The 20,061-nt window shown below is 35.0% G+C and overlaps 1 protein-coding gene across 25 annotated transcripts in view; it reads right to left on the reverse strand.

The window, feature by feature from the left end:
- Adgrl3 (adhesion G protein-coupled receptor L3) overlaps positions 1-20,061 on the reverse strand; it is a 735,816-nt gene that overhangs the window by 143,341 nt on the left and 572,414 nt on the right. For 21 of the 25 annotated variants that reach the window (XR_011369974.1, XM_070012589.1, XM_070012578.1 and 18 more), the window contains 2 exons: positions 14,169-14,354; positions 10,953-10,991 (listed from right to left, as the gene is read on the reverse strand). Coding sequence is in view for 24 of the 25 variants with exons in the window: in XM_070012589.1 (XP_069868690.1) it covers positions 10,953-10,991; positions 14,169-14,354 (225 nt within the window). In the remaining variant the exon portion in view is untranslated. The remainder of the gene's footprint in view (positions 1-10,952; positions 10,992-14,168; positions 14,355-20,061) is intronic. The other 4 variants (XM_070012580.1, XM_070012579.1, XM_070012576.1 and 1 more) reach the window with 1 other exon arrangement.

Raw genomic sequence — 20,061 nt, forward strand, 5'->3', positions numbered from 1 at the left:
AGAAGAGTAATCAACTATGTTACATGCTTCTGGCTGGCCAGGTAAGACAGGTCATTTTCAATCTGTTTAGCAGCATGAAGTCATTAATGACTTTGACAAGTGCTATTTCGGTGAAGGACTAATTCACAACGAGGTGAATTTGAGACTGAATAATTAAACAAACTTAATTCTAATACCTAAAGGAAATAAATGAAGTCCTTGAAAAACAAACGAGAGTTAATGAGAGACAAGGTTTACATAATAGCGAGTGTCCATAAGTGTTAAGATATTTCTGCTACCTTGGACATATCAGAAGTCAATTGAAAATATGGCTTCAATTAAACAGTAAATATTTAAATATCACATAATGAATGCTAAGTACAATTCTGAAGGTGCTGAGGATATAGAAATAAAGTGGCACTGTTCTTTCCAGGCAGTCAGTGACAGAAAAGTGGGGAGATATTAAAATATAGCTTGATAATTGCTGCCATAGAAGAAAGCTGAGAGTGTTCCAGGAGTTCACATAAGAGGGCATTCATCAGACTTAAGTGGGAAAGAGAGTACTTCTTGAGAGTAATTGACATATGAAGTAGGCGTTGACAGTTAAGACAAAGTTGCTGAGATGCAGGTAGGACAATGGGAAGTAAATCTTCCATGAGTTCAACTGAAAGGCATTGGGGATACAAAAGCCCAGAGACCTGAACTGAAAGTGCTTAGGCTGTATGTAAGAACAGGTGTCATTCAAGGCTGCAAGTTGGGCCTGTTAAAGGTGTGAGCAATTAGCAACACAAATGAGACACTTGAACACTGTAGTGCAAAAAAAGGATTTGTTATTTTTTTTTTTCTGAAATGGCTAAAGGGATGAATAGGCAGGCAGCCTTTGAGAGGGTAAAGTCATGACCAGATGTTCATTTTTAAAACATGACTCTGCTATAGTGAAGCTGGATTAATGGAAGAACTTTGAAATGTGTAAAGAAACTGGTAAACCATCCACCCTATGGTCCTTCCTAAGCTATAAGAAGGTTCTGTCTTCTTCATTTAAATTTGTGTGCCTACATCACTTACTCAAAGTACTTATAAAGAAAAAATGCAGTTCAAGTATGACTAATAAACAATGAAAAGGACATGATAATCTTCATTTAGGATTCCACAGTAACTCTACCTCAACGCATCTATGACAAGTTATTAAGTCAGAATTGGATGCAACATTTAGCATTCTTTATTAAATATGATTAAAAAAACATTCAATTGCATCTGAAATACCACTTACCAAATATTCTTGTCTTGGACACAGAATCACTGCTAAGCCACCAAGCTACTAATGGAGGATTAAGCTGTTTAAGAACAGAAGTTGCTGAGTGGGACCTCTAAAAAAATTATTGGGTCCATATTATTTGGCTACTGGCCCTTTTCCTTTTTCTTGTTTGAGATTGGCATGATAGCATGATTGAAACCTTAAGTAGCCATCTTCTCATTTGGAAGACAGAAGACCATGTGTCTTATGGAGCAAAGACCACAGGAGCCTTGACTCCAGTGAATCATGGAGTTTTCAAGCCAATCCTGAAATACCTTTCTCTTGCAATTTTCCAGTGAGTGAGAATCAGAGATTTTTTTTCAAGATAAAACAGATAATTCTTGCTATTCGTGTTTGTACCAAATGAATACTTTAGGGAAGAGAAAATGTAAAAATTATAACTCTCTTGAAAGTAGTCCTCAAGTATCATTTAGTTGGTTTCAAGCCATCAGGCAACTACTTTATCCCAAATTACATTTAAAACTTCCATTTCTTTTCTGACCTGTACCCAAAAAGCTAATGATAGTTTCAGAAAGTCAGATTTTAAGTCTGCAATGATGGTTTTAATATCCTTTTCCTTTTGGTTAGTTCTGTGATCATAAAGCTATTAAAGAAATAGCAGAGTAAATTGATGTGTACTCCCTTGCATTTGCCAGAAATAATATCTAGTTATATTTTATGTATTTTTTATTTTTCAAAGGTGAATGCTTGTTCAGGAAGCAATGATGCTTAGAACAGACTTAACAAATAGTTTGGCAATTAAGTAATGGTTTGGGCTTTGATCTGGAAATTAAATGAACTACGAGAATACAGGTTGGTGAAGGGAAGGGAGAAATGTTTTTGTTTTGGATGAAAACATTTTACTTAGAAACGGAATAGTATTTTTTCCTCACTATTAGTAGAATTAGTTTCTGAAGCATTTGCAAACTATGTATATAAAGGCAGCTGAATGTTTGCCAACTTATAGGAAATGTACTAAATGGAAAAGGTAGAAATCATTTTTCTTAAACAGTCATCTTGGCCTGACCTCTGACATCGCCAGAGGAATTGTCAGAGATCCCCAGAATACCATCCTTTCCACGTCAAAGCAGGATTTCTGTCATCAAAACCTGTCATTGTCCACTGGAGGTCTTGTAACATCATGATTTGGCCTTAAATCATACCTGTGAGCTATCTTTTGCTTTCATCACACAGGATTTTACTGTCTTTGATACAATGATTGCATTGTAGCACCTTTTATGAGTACAAACTTATGGGAGGGAAGAGTAACAACAACTACTCTTTATCTAAATAAAATGACTCTGGTTTCATAGATGGAACTTACTTTCTTTGATCTTATTGGTTTTTAACAATAGGTTTAGGGTAACAGAAACATGCAGAGTGCAGATTTATGTTTTCTCTCTTACTGACACAAATCAAGTGCAGATTTATCAAGCTGTGAAATATATTAAGTTCACAGGGCTTTAACAAAGGGTTACCAAACCCCAAGAACCTGCTGTGATTCAAACTACTTTCAGATGTCCTTTTAATTATATTAAATGAAAGTTGGAGTTGGCTTTGATGCTTATGGGCAAACATGGAAATCTCTTGAAAGAACTGCTAAAAGTACTCCCTGTTGCTCTAGTTAATATACTACATTGTATGCACACTGCTAGCCAATTTATTCTAGCCACTTTAACAAGGATATCCAGCCTGACAGGCCACACAGAATAGTATCACAAGTCAAGCAAAGCACAAATCATTAGAGGACTACGAAAAGTTGTTTGACATGCACCAGAGAGCTCTTTGTCACACAGCCAATTAAGTGGCCAAACAAGGAACTTGAAAATACTCATTAATTTCTTCCTAGCAGTATAAATGGAGCTCAGAATCTTTCTTGTCTTGGGCACCAAAGGAACACAGTAAAACTGGCATAATTCAATTTGCAATTTGTCAAAGGTGCAAGTAGTAGCTCTGGTTCATAGCAAATTCTGAATTAGTAACAGAGAGAGAGAGAGAGAGAGAGAGAGAGAGAGAGAGAGAGAGAGAGAGAGAGAGAGAGAGAGAGAGAGAGAGAGAGAGAGAGAGAGAGAGAGAGAGAGAGAGAGAGAAACAATCAGCCAAAATGTTCAATATTATGTATGGTAGCCAAGCTTTGAAAATGTTTACATTAATCAGAGGTTGACATTTTAGAATCAGCATTTCTAAGTAGATTGAGCAGACAGAATCATTTCCTCCTCCAACAAGTAAAAACTTGTGACTCCAGGACACAAAGTTCTCTTGATACCGTGCCTCTCTCTCCTTCAAGATTCTTTGGTCAACTGCTGGCTTCTCTCCTCTCCTGGTCTCCCAGGATTACAGTGTCTAGGACTCAGCTCTGAGTTGTTTTTGTTTTCTTCCCTTTCTGTCTTCATTTCTCTAATAAATTCGTCTAGTATACAATTCAGTGGCCCTCAATGCCACTGTATGATTAACACTAGCAAATGGTAATTTCTAGTCAGACCTTACAGATGAATTCCACGCTTATATATTTAAAAGTATATTTATCATCTATATCTCATACCCAATAAGAATGTCAGATGTAATATGCCTTATAGTAAAGAGTTCTGTTCTTCTTCATCCAACTGATCATGGCAGATCAACTACATAAAAAGACACCTTCCTTTCAGTTTCTCTGTCACTTCAACCCTTCTCTTCCTCTGACACATCATATACAATCACTAACCAATCCTTTTTTGTATTTTTTGTTTTTTTGTTTTTGGTTGATCATGGGGCTTTAATTCTAGGCCTGGGAGCTGTCCCTGAGCTATTCAGCTCAAGGTTAGAGCTCTACTACTTGAGCCACAGCGCCACTTCTGGCTTTTTCTGTTTAATGCATGTGAGGCAAGCACTGTACCGCTGAGCCACCTTCCTGGCCCAATAACCAATTCTTTTGTTTTCTTTTTATTTAATATTTCCCCAATATGAATTGTTATCTTAACATACAGCATAAATAGATGAATCCAAGTGAATGACATTACTCTAGTGGTCACCTAGCTTCAGGAATTAATTTCCTAAGATATACTCTACTTTTAAAAGTCATCAGCCCATGTCATGCTCAGAAACTGGTAGTGGTTTCCTGGGTGTCTCATCCTAAAAGTTGCAATTCTTATAAAGGTTCTTCAGAGTATGTGCCCTTGTTACACTAAAACAAAAAACAAAAAACAAGCCAACACTCATTCCCTACTACTCTGCTTGCTTTCATTTTCCTTCACTTGCAAGATGCTCCTCTATCTCCAAGAGGCACATTTACATGTCAGGAACTGCCTGTTCCCTGCTGCCTATTTCTCTTGCAAATCTGCAGAGTTGATCTCTTCATCTCCTTCAGAGTTCACTCAAATATTACTTCCTGTTTCATTTTCTCATTAGCATTTATCATTATCTGCCACCCTATATTCACACAATAGATAACATATTGTCATTTTCATAACCTAGAACTTCACCCTAGAAGAGTAAGAAGGGACTTTTGCCTGTTACATGTCCTGTTATAGCATCCATGTTGATCCTATTAGTACATACATGTGCTCAGTTAGCAATTTCCTGATTATTTTTTGTTTTTTGACTACAAGGTGAGGTTTTTATAGTCTAAGATAGAGACTGGTTTGTATTGCTGATATGTATGATAGACATTTCTATTAGATTACCAAAATCAAATAAATAAAATAGGCAAATTATATTTTCAACTGAAATAAGAGGGCTTGCTAGTGATGTTTCATAAGCTTAAACACTTAGATCAACTGTAATTCAACATGAAAGAAAAAAGGGAAAGGAAGAAAGAGAAAGAGATGAAAAGGAGAAGAACGAAAAAGAAAAAAGAAGGTGGGAGAAATAGGAAGGAAGTAAAGGAAGAAAGGGAGGAGGAAGGAAGGAAGGAAGGAAAGGAAGAAAGGGAGGAGGAAGGAAGGAAGGAAGGAAGGAAGGAAGGAAGGAAGGAAGGAAGGAAGGAAGGAAGGAAGGAAGGAAGCCTAGTTATGCAGGCAATAGCAACTTCCAATCTAATGAGTCAAAGACTTTACATTAATAATGAGATATACTTATATTTTCTATATTGTATTATCTCTAGACATTACATGCAACCCTTGAGATTTCGAGAACAAAATGTATGCATTGCATACATATTATATAATTATAATAATGTTAAAATATAATACATTCCCATTGATCAAATATATAAATGTTCCTGCTTTAGAACTGAGTAAAGAAGAACACTAATAATAATTAATAGATCTTTCTAAAGAAGAGAGCAATGATAACAAACACTAATATTTAAAGGATAGTATTTTGAAATTCAAATGTCAAAAAAAATACAAGGGCAAATTCCTGACAGGAAGGCAGTTGTTCTTAAGAACATTGAGGTTATATTATTCTCCTAGGTTCTCATTAAAACCACAGATACTTGGACTGGGAGTGTGGCCCAGTGGTAGAACCTCATGCTTGCCTACTGGAAGTCCCTGGCTTCAACTTCAAGCATTGTAGAAACCAAATCAAAACCAAAACAGAGTCATCCCACTAGATCTATATAGTTCATATGAAACAAGCAAATTAGACCTCCAAATTGATATGAGGGTTTTCTAGGAATATATTGTGAGCTTAACAATAATCAGAACAATTCTATTTCAAGATGAAAGAAAGACGGAGGGATGGGCGGAGAGAGAGAGAGAGGGAGAAAGACAGAGATAGAGAAAGAGAGAAACAAACAAAAATCTATGCTCTTCACAATGAAAACCACACAATTCTGCTTAATAATTCTATTTTTAATAAAAAAATTTGTTCTTCTTAATCATGATGTTGATATATGTCAGTAAAGCAGTGTCTGTGCCATTAGTTTTAATCAGATAACCTTGCCATACCATTCAACTCTTCTTTATCCCTAAGATCCCTTTGTGTAATATTTTACACAAAGTAGCTTGTTTACTAGTTCATGGACTAACTTCAAAACCTTCCCCTACCTGCAACCCATCAACAGAGAGTGCAAATCTATATTTCACATATACCATCATGGGTGCAAAGAAAAAGGCATAATAATAGCAGGTCTTGGTGAAGATGTGGAGAAAATGGAGCCCTTATATATTATTGGTGGATCTGAAATAAGTTAAAGCCACTTTGCAAAACAATTTCATACTTCCTCCCTTTGGATCTTGTTCTTCTCTTAAGATAATAATAAAGTTGTGTGTGTGTGTGTGTGTGTGTGTGTGTCTGTGTGTGTGTGTGTGTGTGTGTGTGTGTGTGTCTGTGTGTGTGTGTGTGTGTGTGTGTGTGTGTGTGTGTGTGTGTGTGTGTGTGTGTGTTGGGCTTGGGCTTGAATTCAGGACCTGGGTGCTATCCTTGAGCTTTTTTACTCAAGGCTAGCACTCCATCTGAGCCAAACTCCACATCTGACTTTTTAGTGGCTAATTGAAAACAAAGGGCTCACAGACTTTCCTGACATTTCTAGCTTGGAACTATGATCCTCATATCTCAATTTCCTGAGTAGATGGAACTACAAGTAAGAGCCACCAGTGCCTAGCTAAGATAATAACTTTTAGTCAATGTTTCCTTTGAACATAAAAAAGACTTCAAGCAAATCATATTTATATATGACCTTGATGTAACTGCAAAATAATTATCAAACAGCTATACTTGATCATCAGAACGAAAAAAAAGCAAATGTTTTACCCTGTTCTATTTCTGAAATACTGTAAAAAATCAACAAATATTTAGCCAAATTATACATTCTCTTTCTTCCTACCAAATAATGGAGCCATATCTACTATTGTAGTATCTGAGGGCTTAGAAGCCTAAGTTTCTCAAATCAGGATGACCCCATTTCAAGTTTAAGATCTCCTCAGTTATTATTGTGCAGTCTTATGAAAGTCATTACACCCTTTCTAGACATCATTTTCAAGTCTGTAAGTTAAAAACTTAAATGATGATATCATAGATTATCCCTATTAAGTTTATACTAACTTATGAATGTACACTAATTGCTGTGCCTTATGGAGCACACTTATAATCCTAGCACTCAAAAATCCGAGCCAGAAGGATCTCAAGTTGGAGACCAGTCTAGGCTACACAAGGATATCCTGTCTGAAACAAACAAACGAAAACCTACAATGATAACCACACAATTCTGTTTAGCAATTATATTTTTAATGAAAACCATTTCTTTTCTTAATCATAATGTTGGTATATGTCAGTAAAGCAGTGTCTGAGTGTCTGTGCCATTAGTTTTAATCAGGTAATCTTGTCATACCATTAGGTATCCTTCAACTCTTCTTTATCCCTAAGATCCTTCTGTGTAATATTATACCATAGTAGCTTATTTAATATGTTTGTGTAAGCACAATCTTGCTCTCCACATAAAAGTTAAAACTCTCTTTTGAAACAAAAATGTTATGTACAAGGCATGGTAATAATGTTTTATTATGACATTTCAATTTTTATCTTACTGTAGTCAGAGTAAAAATTTTCCTATAGTATAATTATAGATAACAAAAATTATTCTGGACTCCTTTTGTATTTGTTACAAATCTTGGGTTATAAATATAATCGCTTCTATGAGATTTATGTAATTTTTTAAAAACTCATATTAAGAGTACCTACAGGTCAGTTATAACTGAGCACAGTCAGTTCAGATTTTGTCTGCTGCTACTTGTGGGCAAAATAAACCAAAGATAGAAGAAAGAAAATATAAATGATGGATCTAAATAATTCATAAAATAGATTAGCCCTCTAATTAATGGATAATCAAAGTCAACCCCAAAAGAATCATTGCTTATGTTTTGAAAAGGCCCTTTCTTCAAGAAACTCCTAATGACTAATAATCATCTTAGGTCAAGCTTAAGGCCTAAAGACCTTCCATGGTTTCTCACTCCAATTTCATTCATAGTTCTAACTGTTCAGGAACAATAGGAAACAAGAAATTCGTCTTTATGACTCAAATAAATTAAGGCTTAAAGTATATATGTCTGAAATTTCATGGGCCAGCAATCTACATAAAAATGATGAGAAATGGTGCTGGGCATTATCAAGTAGAGTAGTTTGCTTCACCAATGTTCTATCTCTATTCAGTCTTATCAGATAGTTAGTCAATAGTTGAAACATTTATTCACAGGCATTCAGTTATAACACCAGGAAATCAACCATTGAACAAACTGTGCAATTAATTTTCCATCAGAGATTCATGTCTGAATGACCATGCATTTCATAGACTTAAATACCAAAAGGCTGATTATCCCAAAGGTCCCATTAAAACGATAGCAAAGATTGCAATAGAAAACAATCCAAAATGGTCTCCAGCTTTCTCTCTTGGAGAATAATTTCTCTATTACTTACACTGAGCATAGTTTGTATAAGGATGTATGCATGCCTTGAAAAGTAATTCCTTTCAAATCTTTAGACAACACTTTCTTATATAAAAACACTCATTGTTTTATAAAGTAAAATATAAATTAAAAGCAAATCTTCCAAATCTTTCTCACAATATTTATTTTTTCCCTTTAAAAACATCTTTGTTTTCCTCATCCTAATGGCTTCAAGTTCAGAATAAAATTCACAAGACAATTTTTTATTTCTCTCTCTCTCTCTCTCTCTCTCTCTCTCTCTCTCTCTCTCTCTCTCTCTCTCTCTCTCTCTCTCCTGTGTGTGTGTGTGTGTGTGTGTGTGTGTGTGTGTGTGTGTGTGTGTATGCTTAATTGTTCAGATTTAAAAACAAAATTAATCAAAACTGAGGGTAAAAGTAGTGTAGCCAGAATTGATCAGGGCCAGGCTTGCTCTGTGCCAAAATGTGACATGATGCCCTTTAAGAAAATAAAAAAGGAAGAAAGGTTACTCTGACCTTTTTTTCTCTTTTTCCCTTGAAACAAATATAGTAAACTCTGAAGCAGACCACAGTATTTTCAGTTTACAAGTAACCTACCTATATGAAAAGAAAGAAGCCAAAGAGATGGCAACAGGAATAGAAGCAAATAGTCCTTGCTTAATTTCCCCAGTTTATTACCATTTTATGACATCTCAGCCCAAATGTGCTCCTTCCTGACTGCTCTGATCTTCATCAAAATATGCATTTCCCTGGTTGTTTTTCCATGTTTTCAGTCTAAATGTCAGTGTGTCACACAAAATTTCTAGTAAACAACTATGTGTGTTTTTCTCTTTTTAATCTGTCTTTTGTGACAATGGTCTCTGCTATGAGATTCATGGTGAATGGGGGGAAAAGTATCTTTACTCCCTCATACAATCAACACATGCCAGACAAATTTGGCTATCTATAAAATAACTGGCCTTTAGAGTATTTTCAGAATGAGAATGTAACAGGAAAGATGGACCTTCTCACCCTTGGTTTTAACTCTTTGAGGATTCTGATGCACTAACATATTCGTCCAGATTGTCCTTTAGACAGTAAAATCCCAGAGCAGAGCCTGGGCTTGTATCATTCACTAATATATATATATATATATATATATATATATATATATATATATATATATACACACACATATAAATTATATATATAAGCATAAATTATATATATTATATTAATGTATTTTTGACGAAGGATTTCATGGAAGACATTTTACATTGGGGCAGATGGAAGGAAAAGTTTGTCAGCCCTCAGCAAATGACTATATGTAATAGAGAGGTATGTTTATTCATGAAAACATTTACTGTACTGTGATCTTCACAATTTTCTAGTTTTCTAGAGGTTAATTGGAGCTAAGGGTCTTACAGACTTTCCTGCCCTGGGCTGGCTTTGAACCGGTCTCCTCAGATCTCAGCCTTCTGAGTAGCTAGGATTACAGGCCTGAGCCACCAGCACCTGACTAATGTATAGTCTTTATACTGCCAACCTTACAATCACTAACTTGGTTCTTGTGGACATATCTATACATCACATCTATCAAATATGTGATAGTATGTACATGCTACAGAAACTTTAGAGTCAGACAGTAATAGCCCCTTTCCCTTTCATTTTTTGTTTGTAAAACCAAAGAAAACAATCACAAATACAAAACACGCACACACACACACACACACACACACACACACACAAACCTCCAAAACTAAAAGAAATCACACACACACACACACACACACCACACACACGTGCATACACACTAATTCTCCAGAGAAACAGAGAGCTCCCTTTTGGGATTGCTCCCTCACACTAAACCGAGGAATGTTTACTGCTTAGGGGAACAAAAATGTCAATTTGACAAAAGATACTTTACTTTGGGATAATCACTTTTTCAAGGAGAGTAAGATAATCAACACATGCTTTAAGCCAATAAACAGTTCCATTTTAGACTAGAAGTATGATACTATACATCAAGAATCCTGGACTATTTCTTGCCCTGTCTGACTTTGAATGAGTGTTATTTCTGAATGGCCTGAGTCTCAGTGTATATATGAAATAATCAGATACTAACTTCTGTGATAAAATGAGAGATTTATATATTGGACCCAACTCACCTCTTATGGATCATCAAAATTTTTCCACCTCAAGTTACACCACCTGCTTAGTCTACATTTAAGATAATCTGGCATTGCCATATTTCTTTTTTGCATATACCCTCTCTTAATTCTTTCCATTCCCACCCTTCAAACCCTCCCTGAAATTCCATTAGTTCAAATGGAGCACAGACAATCCAACCACTTAACACATTTATAAAAACGCAGAAAGTACCTGGACATAGGCTCTGCAAGAGCGCTCTCTTTTCTGAAGCTGAATCCATTAAGACAGCAGATTAAACACAGAATAGAAAAAACAAGTTAGTGACAGAAGAAAACAAGAAAAATAAAAGAACGCATCTACACAAAACACCTTCATTTTCATTCACTACTTTCTCAAAGAAAATGAAAGCTAAGCCACAGCAAAATGCAATCAGTGTCTTGAAATATGGTAGCCAATAACCTTTGACAACAACTCAAGGGAAAACTAGATGGCAGAAAGCTGTTAAGGATTGGAAGAAACTTTGAATCATTTAGTAGAAATTAGTAAAAGTCAATCCACTTCATCCACTTGAAATAATACCATTTCACATCAAGTTAGTTATTAATTAATGGATCACAAGACATAAGAATGTAAGCAAATTATGCCAAAAGTTTGGAATTTTTTTCACAACAGATAATTTGAGGCTTTGAGACAATAAGATGGTTAATATGCACCACATTATATGGGTCCATTTATACATACAAAAATTCTTTGTACCAGAAAAGTAGAAATGTCCATTTATTATGACTTTTTGAGTCAAAGCAACAAATAAGAGATAAATTAATAAAAAAAAAAAAGAAATGTGATTCATATCCTGACTTGTCACTTCTTTTATTTCTTGAAGAATTCCTTTTGACTATTTTGACGAACAGTAAAATAATACATTTAACAACTTTGGGGAATAAGAAGCCTGTTTTGTTGTTGTTGTTTGTATGCATACAGAATGATGCTTTTTTCTGGACAAACAGTTGAAAGCAGCTCATATTCAGTCCCAAACATTTTTGTTTCTGGTGCTAAAATGAATAATCTATAACAGTTTATTCATCCTACTTAAATAAGCGACCCAAATTTTATAAATTTGATTGTGGGATTTCCTCTTCTTCCCTACAGCTTTTTTGTTCCTGATTCAATAGCCTTCATTGCTAAAATAGATAATCATCCAATTTTAAGAAGCAGTAACTCTGATGCTTTGTGTAGCTAATACTGCCCCAACTCTAATTCATGTTTTCTGCAAGGAGGATGCAGCAGTTACTCCTCTAAAGAATTAAGGGAGGAATGAATGCAAGTAAATTGCCAGTGCTGTCATTTGGATCACTGACTCCACAATCACTGTTTCTCAGGACTCTAACTACTCCAGAATTTCAATGTGGAATGCAATTGATTTGTACGCAGTTGACTTTGCAAACCTGATGGGTTATAACTGCCTCAGGGGAAGAGGGAAACACAGGAAATGAGGGGGAAGCCAGCAAGCACTAGAATAACCTTTGCCCTCCCACCTCAGAACCCCAACATGCAAATTAATGTATGACAAACCATTATATAAACAACTGAAAGGAGCCAAATGGGAAACAAAAGAGAGCATTAAAAAGCTTCAGAAATGGAAATTTGCCCATTATGTAGTTATTTGATATTTAGAGTAGGCAAGCTGATTAGCTGTAGCCAGTTAGAAAGTGACATTAATTGCCAGCTTTACCTGATATTCATAGACATCAACACCATTTTTAAATAAAGATACAAAGTATGGATATAACAAATCATGTTAGCGATGTGTACGATTAATAGAAATCGCTGCTTCTACTTCTTTTTGATAACAATAGCTGGCAGCAAAATTCATTAATAGCATCCAGCCCATGTAATAACACATTAAAATCACAGCAGACACAGATTATCTAGGCAGTCCATAGTGGCCTTCCTTGGGATTCTATCAAGAAACACTGAAAAAATAAGATAAATTAAAAATTTTGAAAATCCCTTACGAGCAGCATAAAAAGATGCTTTAATAATTCAAATCTAATAAAGACTAAAATTGTGCTCTTTTTTTCTGAAGGTAAAAATTGCATAAAAAACTTAATCTGTCAGATAAAATATCTGGCTTTTCCAGGTTGAACAGTCATTACTTTTGAAAGATTTTCTGTCTTGAGTGAGATTCTTACTCCAATAAGATACAGAAAAACTAAAAATAAGTCTGCAAAAATTATCTTTCAGTCTCAAAGTCCTCTTAGTAAATTTAGGGGAGAGGAACATGAGAATTTCATTGACAAATTCTTTTTTTTTTTAATCAGAAAGATGATGATAATAGTCAAGGCTCAAAACTTCAGTGTTACTTATTGAAATCTCTACTATACAAATGCCAATCAGGAAAAGTTGTAAATTGAACATAGTAATAGTCATTCTAAATTTTTTTAAAAATTTTACCATGAAGGTTAATTTACCATGTGATGGCTTTTTCTTTTTCTTTTTTTTTTTTTTGTGGGTCATGGGGCTTGAACTCTGGGCTTGGGTGGTGTCCTTGTACTCTTCAACTCAAGGAGAGTGCTCTACCACTTGAGCCACAGCACCACTACTGGTTTTCTAGTAGTTTATTGGAGATAAGAGTCTCACAGCCTTTCCTGCCGGGTTGGCTTGGAACCATGATCCTCAGATCTCAGCCTCCTGAGTAGCTAGGATTACAGGGGTGAGCCACCCGCTATGGGATATTTTGTTACAAGAGTAAATTATATAAAAACATATGTAAAAATATATATTTACATAAATACTTTTACAAAAAAGGCTTTGTGTAAATGGAAACAAAATTAATAAAGTATATTATTCCTAAAATTCAAAGGTCAAATTATTGTTACTTATTTGCTAAAATATATTTAAACACTTTAAATTTTAATGTAAAGTCTGAGTAATCCAAAAACAAAATAAATGTAGTTACTAAAAGTTTTTAACAGTAAAATAATTTAGATACTTGAATTTATTTAATTAATATTAGGTTACAAATACCTCACTTTAAAATTCTGTAATGAATACGAATATTCTCATGCTAACATTTTCCAAGAGTCTACTTGTTGATTAGAAACTTAGTTTATTGTCAATCATTTCACTATAAACATTTGAAGGGAAAAGAAACTAAATTGCATTCATGCACACTCCACTTACCACAATTCAGCATAAAAAATAGAATAGCTACCATGGAAAGTGAAGTGCAAGTGCAAACTTAATAAGAAGACATTTCCATACACAGTTACCTTAGATTAAAAGTCAAAGAGTGCCATTATTATAATGAAATAGTTAGGCCAGCTACTGTTGAGTATTGGTTCTCATTAGAATCATGAGGTTCTACACAAGGAAGCAAAATGAAGTAGGGCAGGCTGGCCACTAAACCTCACTAAACTTTGAGGATAACTCCCCTGAAGTCCTTACCTTGTTCAAGCTTCGAGCTGCACTGTCCTTGCCACCTGGAGTCAAGTTCCTAAGTTGGACATCAAGAAGGCCCACCAGCTGGTCCATAGCCCGAACTGAGTAGGTGATGTCTCCGGCATTCAAATGATTTCTTGTCTGCTCAGCCAGCTCTCTTGCAATGTTGGCAGCTGTTTCTCCAGATTTCAACTATTATTTTGAAGCAGAACAAAAAAAGAGTTTTCTTACATAAATACTTTTATTGGTCTCTTTGATAATTATTTTTTCCTGTAAGATCAAATCACTGAGGCAAGAAATAGTTATGAAAAATCATCTACACCTGAATGAACTTCCTAATTTTTCCTGCTAATTCATCCTTTCCTTCCAAACCTGTTTTAAAATTCATGTCTTCAGAAAGCTTCTCCCGAGGAATCCTCTCAAGGTTTTCCGTACTATAATTACCCATTGGAGTGGTTAATTCTAAGGTGTGTTCTATTGTTCATTTCCTCTGTGAGTTTCTAAGTTAGACTTTCATGAGTGTGTAAAGGAAAATCTTAACTGTATCTTAATTCTCAAAGGTAAGTACAAATTTTTCTTTGCACCTAGCTTAGCAACTCCTAAACTAAGTGAAAAGAAAGTGAATACTCACCAATGAACTAAGTGAATACTAATATTGAGGGGTACAAAATGAATATTCACCAACTGTTAATCCCTGTGAAAATATTTTCCCTAAATTAAATCCCTGCTTTAAAAAATCATTTTGACTTTCTTTGGCAACTTTTGGAAATTTTCCTCCCAATACACTGAATATTAAATTATTGCCTACTTTCCCATAGTTTCCCTTTCTACGAAGACATGATGATTTTTTTCCATATATTCTGTAACAGTCAAATTGTCTACATTTCAAAGATGTTAAAAATGTGTGTATGTATATAAACTCTCACTCACACATCCTTCATAAGAAAGACATGGGAGAGCTAAAAATGAATTGTATCATAAACTCACATAATGAATTGAAACCCATTTGTACAACTGTATTAGTATAGTACAAAAAGGAAATAAAAAATCCCCAGAAATAATAGACATAAATGTTTAAAAATTTCTATTCATGCTTTTACATGAAAGAAAATAAAATGGTTTATGACTATATAAAGCTATAGCAGACAATAATTTAAAAATATGAAGATCTATTTTGTTAACATTAATCTTCAAAATATACTCTTAGGAGCTACATAGAAAATGTTAATAACAATATTATATGTATTAATGTATTCATATATGTATATTCTAAATGAATTGAGCAAAGTCTGAAAAGCGAGAAACAAGAGTATTCATAAACTACTTTATTAAATGGCAACTTCTTTTTACAACTAAAGATAATAATACAAAGAAAGAAGTTAACATATGGAGATATTTCAAAACTTTAAAAAATGAAGAAAGAAAGAGGACAAAGAAAAGAAGATGAGTGGGGCTAGCTGGAGGCCAAGGAGAGAAGGCCTTGGTTTGATTTATTACCTTTGATGGTTTGGAATCTACCCAAACCTTTCTTTGAAAGTGACGAGGATATTTTCTTGACCACCCATAGACCATAACATTTTTTGTTTATGTGTCTGATGCAAGAAATAAAAGTGTTTAGATTAAAAAGAAAAACAGAGACACAAAAGTGACTTTATTTTATAAAATTTTATAAGACTATTAATATGAAGTAATAATGCCTTAAAGTATTATATAGTTAATAACTATAGAAATCATTAAAAACTGTTAAGAGATTTTATAAGATTATTTTAGAAACTTCAACCTAAAACTCTTGTAAGACTTAATTTGATTTACATTTTAGGGTTTCCAAGTCTAAGTGAGGTCATAGTACCTATAATATCTATAAAGTACCAGTTGTATATGTAAATATTTATGATACACAGATTTTTAGAAAGAGGAAAACTATATCTAACTCTATCCATAAGTATCTATAAATCTATGCATCTACCTATGCATCAATTAATGTATGTATGTATGTATGTATGTATGTATTTACATATCTGCCTATATATGTATCTATCATCTATCTATAATCCACCATTTCCAAGATCTGGTCATTTAACTCATATGTTCAATTGTTCTTCAATCAACATTTGCATTAGATGGCGAGGGCAGTGATTGAACTTACGTCTTTAGGTACACTAAACCTCTACCCCTGAACTACACCCGTCCTCCCAACATTTGTATACTACTGTGCTAATATCTGAGAATATAGTATTAAATAAAGCAGTTTTTCACAACAAGGGTTTTATATTCTAGTGGCAGAAGAGGTATTAAAACCCTATCTCTACAATTATATTTATTATTATTATAGTATGCAATACAGAATCTTATTAGGGTTGAATAGTTTTCAGGCATTTTAAATTGGTAGATGAAGTTACTGAATAATTTTGGAAATGCTTCTCAGTGGAGGCTGTGGTACAGGTAGAAAATTCCAGCCCTAAATGGCAGTTTTTAGGAGTGAAGGGCACCAGGTCTATAAGATATTACCCCAAGGTCATTGCCCTTAGATTTTAGGTCATGGGCAAATACAGCAAGGGGTAGTTATTGTTCTAGTTTCAAAATTACATGAAGATTCTGAGAAAAAAAGGGATTTTAAAAAGTTATTGCTATTATAAGGCTGTATATGACAAACCTACAGCCAGCATTATACTTAATGGTGAAAAACTAAAGCCATTTCCTCTTAACTCAGGAACAAGACAAAGATGTCCACTCTCTCCATTTCTCTTCAATCTAGTATTTGAATGCCTCACTACAGCAATAAGACAAGATGCAAACATAAAGGGGATCCAAATAGGGAAAGAAGTAATAAAACTCTCCCTCTTTGCAGATGACATGATCATAGACTCCACTCCCAAATGACTCAAGCTGATTCAAAATGTGGCAAAGTAGCAGGGCATAAAATTAACCCTCAAAAATCAATAGCTTTTCTGTATGCCACAATGAGAAAAGTGTGGTTGAAATTAGGAAAGCAACTCCATTCTTAATAGCCCCACAAAAAATAAAATACCTAGGAATTAACCAAAGAAGTGAAGGAACTCTATGATGAAAACTTTAAAAACTTGAAAAAGGAAATAAAAACAGAACTTAGAAAGTGGCAAAAACTCCCATGCTCCTGGATTGGAAAGATCAACATCGTGAAAATGGTAATACTTTCCAAGGCTATCTAGAAATTTAATGCGATACCTATCAATATTCCAACCTCATTCTTCAAGGAAATAGAAGAGGCAATCCAAAAATTCATATGTAACAATAAAAGATCCTGCATAGCAAAAATGATCCTCAACTGAAAGAACAGTGCTGGAGGAATATCAATACCAAAATTCAAACTCTACTAGAAAGCCATAGTAATCAATACAGCTTGCTACTGGCACAAGAACAGACCTCAGGACCAATGGAATAGAATTGAAAACCCAGAAATGAACCTACAGACCTATAGCCATCTAATCTTCGATAAGGGAGCCAAAAAAATTAGAATGGAAGAAAGACAGCCTCTTCAGTAAATGATGCTGGCAAAATTGGCTAACTACTTGTAGAAAACTAAAGCTAGATCCTTATATATCACCCAACACCAGAATCAACTCCAAATGGATCAAAGACCTCAGAGTCAAAGCTGACACTCTGAAAACATTACAGGGTGGAATAGGAGAAACCCTAGGTCTCCTTGGCGCAGGCCAAAATTTTCTTAATAGAGACCCAGAAACACAACAAATCAAAGAAAGGTTGGACAAATGGGATTGCATGAAGCTGCATGACAAAGGACATAGCTAGCAAGATCAATATAAAGCCCACGGATTGGGAGAAGATCTTCACTAGCCATACAACAGACAAGGGTCTCATATCTAAAATGTACCTGGAACTCAAAAAATTAAATCCCCCTACAACAAATCCTCAAAGAAACAACTGCACAATAAAAAGTGGGCAAATGACTTAAAGAGAAACTTCTCTGAAGAGGAAAGAAGGATGGCCAATAGATACATGAAGAAATGATCAACCTCTCTAGCCATAAAAGAAATGCAAATCAAAACAACATTGAGATACCACCTCACCCCAGTTAGAATGGCTATAATAAAGAACTCTAATAACAACATGCTGGAGGGAATAAGGACAGAAGGGAATCTTACTTCATTGTTGGTGTGAGTGAAAACTTGTTCAACCACTTTGGAAAGTAATATGGAGGTTCCTTAAAATACTCCACATAGAGCTCCCCTATGACCCAGCAATCCCACTTTTGGGCATTTACCCAAATGATCACAAACAAGACCACACTAAAGCTACCAGCACGACTATGTTTATTGCAACCTTATTTACCATAGCTAAGATATGGAACCAATCCAGATGCTCCTCAGTAGATGAATGGATCAAGAAAATGTGTTATAAATACACAATGGAATTCTATGCCTCCATCAGAAAGAATGACATTGCCCCATTTGTTAGGAAATAGGAAGACTTGGAAAAAATTATATTAAGTCAAGTAAGCCAGGTCCAAAGAAACATAGGTCCCCTGGTTTCCCTTATTTGCAATAACTAGTATATGTCTGAGTCAAGCAGAAAAGGTCAAATAAAGTGATGTTAGGGAAATGAACCCTAAGATATATATTCAAATGTTTTTTTCTTTCATGCGATTGTTTCTAACACATTTATAAGGTGATTTCTTTGTTGCTTTGTATGTCCCTCCCCCATGGTATAACCCCTGCTTTCACTGTATTTGATGTTGTTATAATTTGTGGAGGAGAAGGGAAAAAACAAATCGTTTAAATAGGGATACAGGTGGAACCATTGCAACAATGAGACGTACAAGTCGTCATGTCGAAAACGAACTTTACAACGTTGGTTGTGGGGGGAGGAGGGTTGGTTGTGGGGGTGGGGGAAGGATGGAATGGGAAGGAGAAACCAAGGAGGAGGCTACAATGCTTGATAAGAAATGTACTCATTATCTTGCCCATGTAATTGTAACCCCTCTGTACAGTATTTTCACAATAAAAAAAGATATTGCTATTATAAAGGTGATATACAGAAGTTATATTTCCACAAGTCAGGTAATAAGCCCATTTCTTTTTTTTTTTTTTTTTTTGGTAGGTCATGGGGCTTGAACTCTGGGCCTGGGTGCTGTCCTTTAGCTCAAGGCAAGCGCTCTACCACTTGAGCTAAAGCACCACTTCCCGTTTTCTGGTGGTATTTATTGGAGATAGGAGTCTCATGGTCTCTCCTGCCCGGGCTGGCTTTGAACCGCGATCCTCAGATCTCAGTCTCCTGAGTAGCTAGGATTACAGCCGTGAGCCAGCAATGCCCGGCTATGAGCCCATTTATTTATGGACAATGTCACCTTTTCACTCAATAATGGGACTTTTAAAAGGACTGATCTAGTCAGGTTTGTATTGTAATCTAACTTAGAAAATGGGTTAGAGTCAACATGTATGAATGAAAGGTAGGAGCTATGGGTTAGATCAGGGTGTGGGAAAGGAAAATAGCAAAAGTTTAATCTCAAAGGTTTACACATTCATTTCACAGATCTCCTGCTTCTTGAACATGTAAAGCAAAGGATGGGAAGGAAGTGGAAGGGACCATGCTCAGATTTTTGGTTTATATAACCTGATGGTGGTGCCAATAACTGGATTTTTCCAAACCTGCAATAATCTGACCTCAGTTTTGATTTCTAAACACCTTGTCCATATTTTTTCTAGTGGCATCACTCTCTTTCTGACAATCTTATGCAATTCTCTCCAGTATTATGGACTGTAATGATCTTACTTGTATACAAAGTATTCGTGTATCTTGAAACTGCCTCAAATTTTCATGCATGGAGACAAGATTGAAATAAAATCATTCATAGCTTATTGACATCATTAAAATGTCTACATCTAACATGGTTCCATTAAAT

The sequence above is a fragment of the Dipodomys merriami genome, unplaced genomic scaffold (genome assembly GCF_024711535.1).
Source record: "Dipodomys merriami isolate MVZ:Mamm:240054 unplaced genomic scaffold, mDipMer1.0.p SCAF_9, whole genome shotgun sequence".
Lineage (NCBI taxonomy): Eukaryota > Metazoa > Chordata > Mammalia > Rodentia > Heteromyidae > Dipodomys > Dipodomys merriami.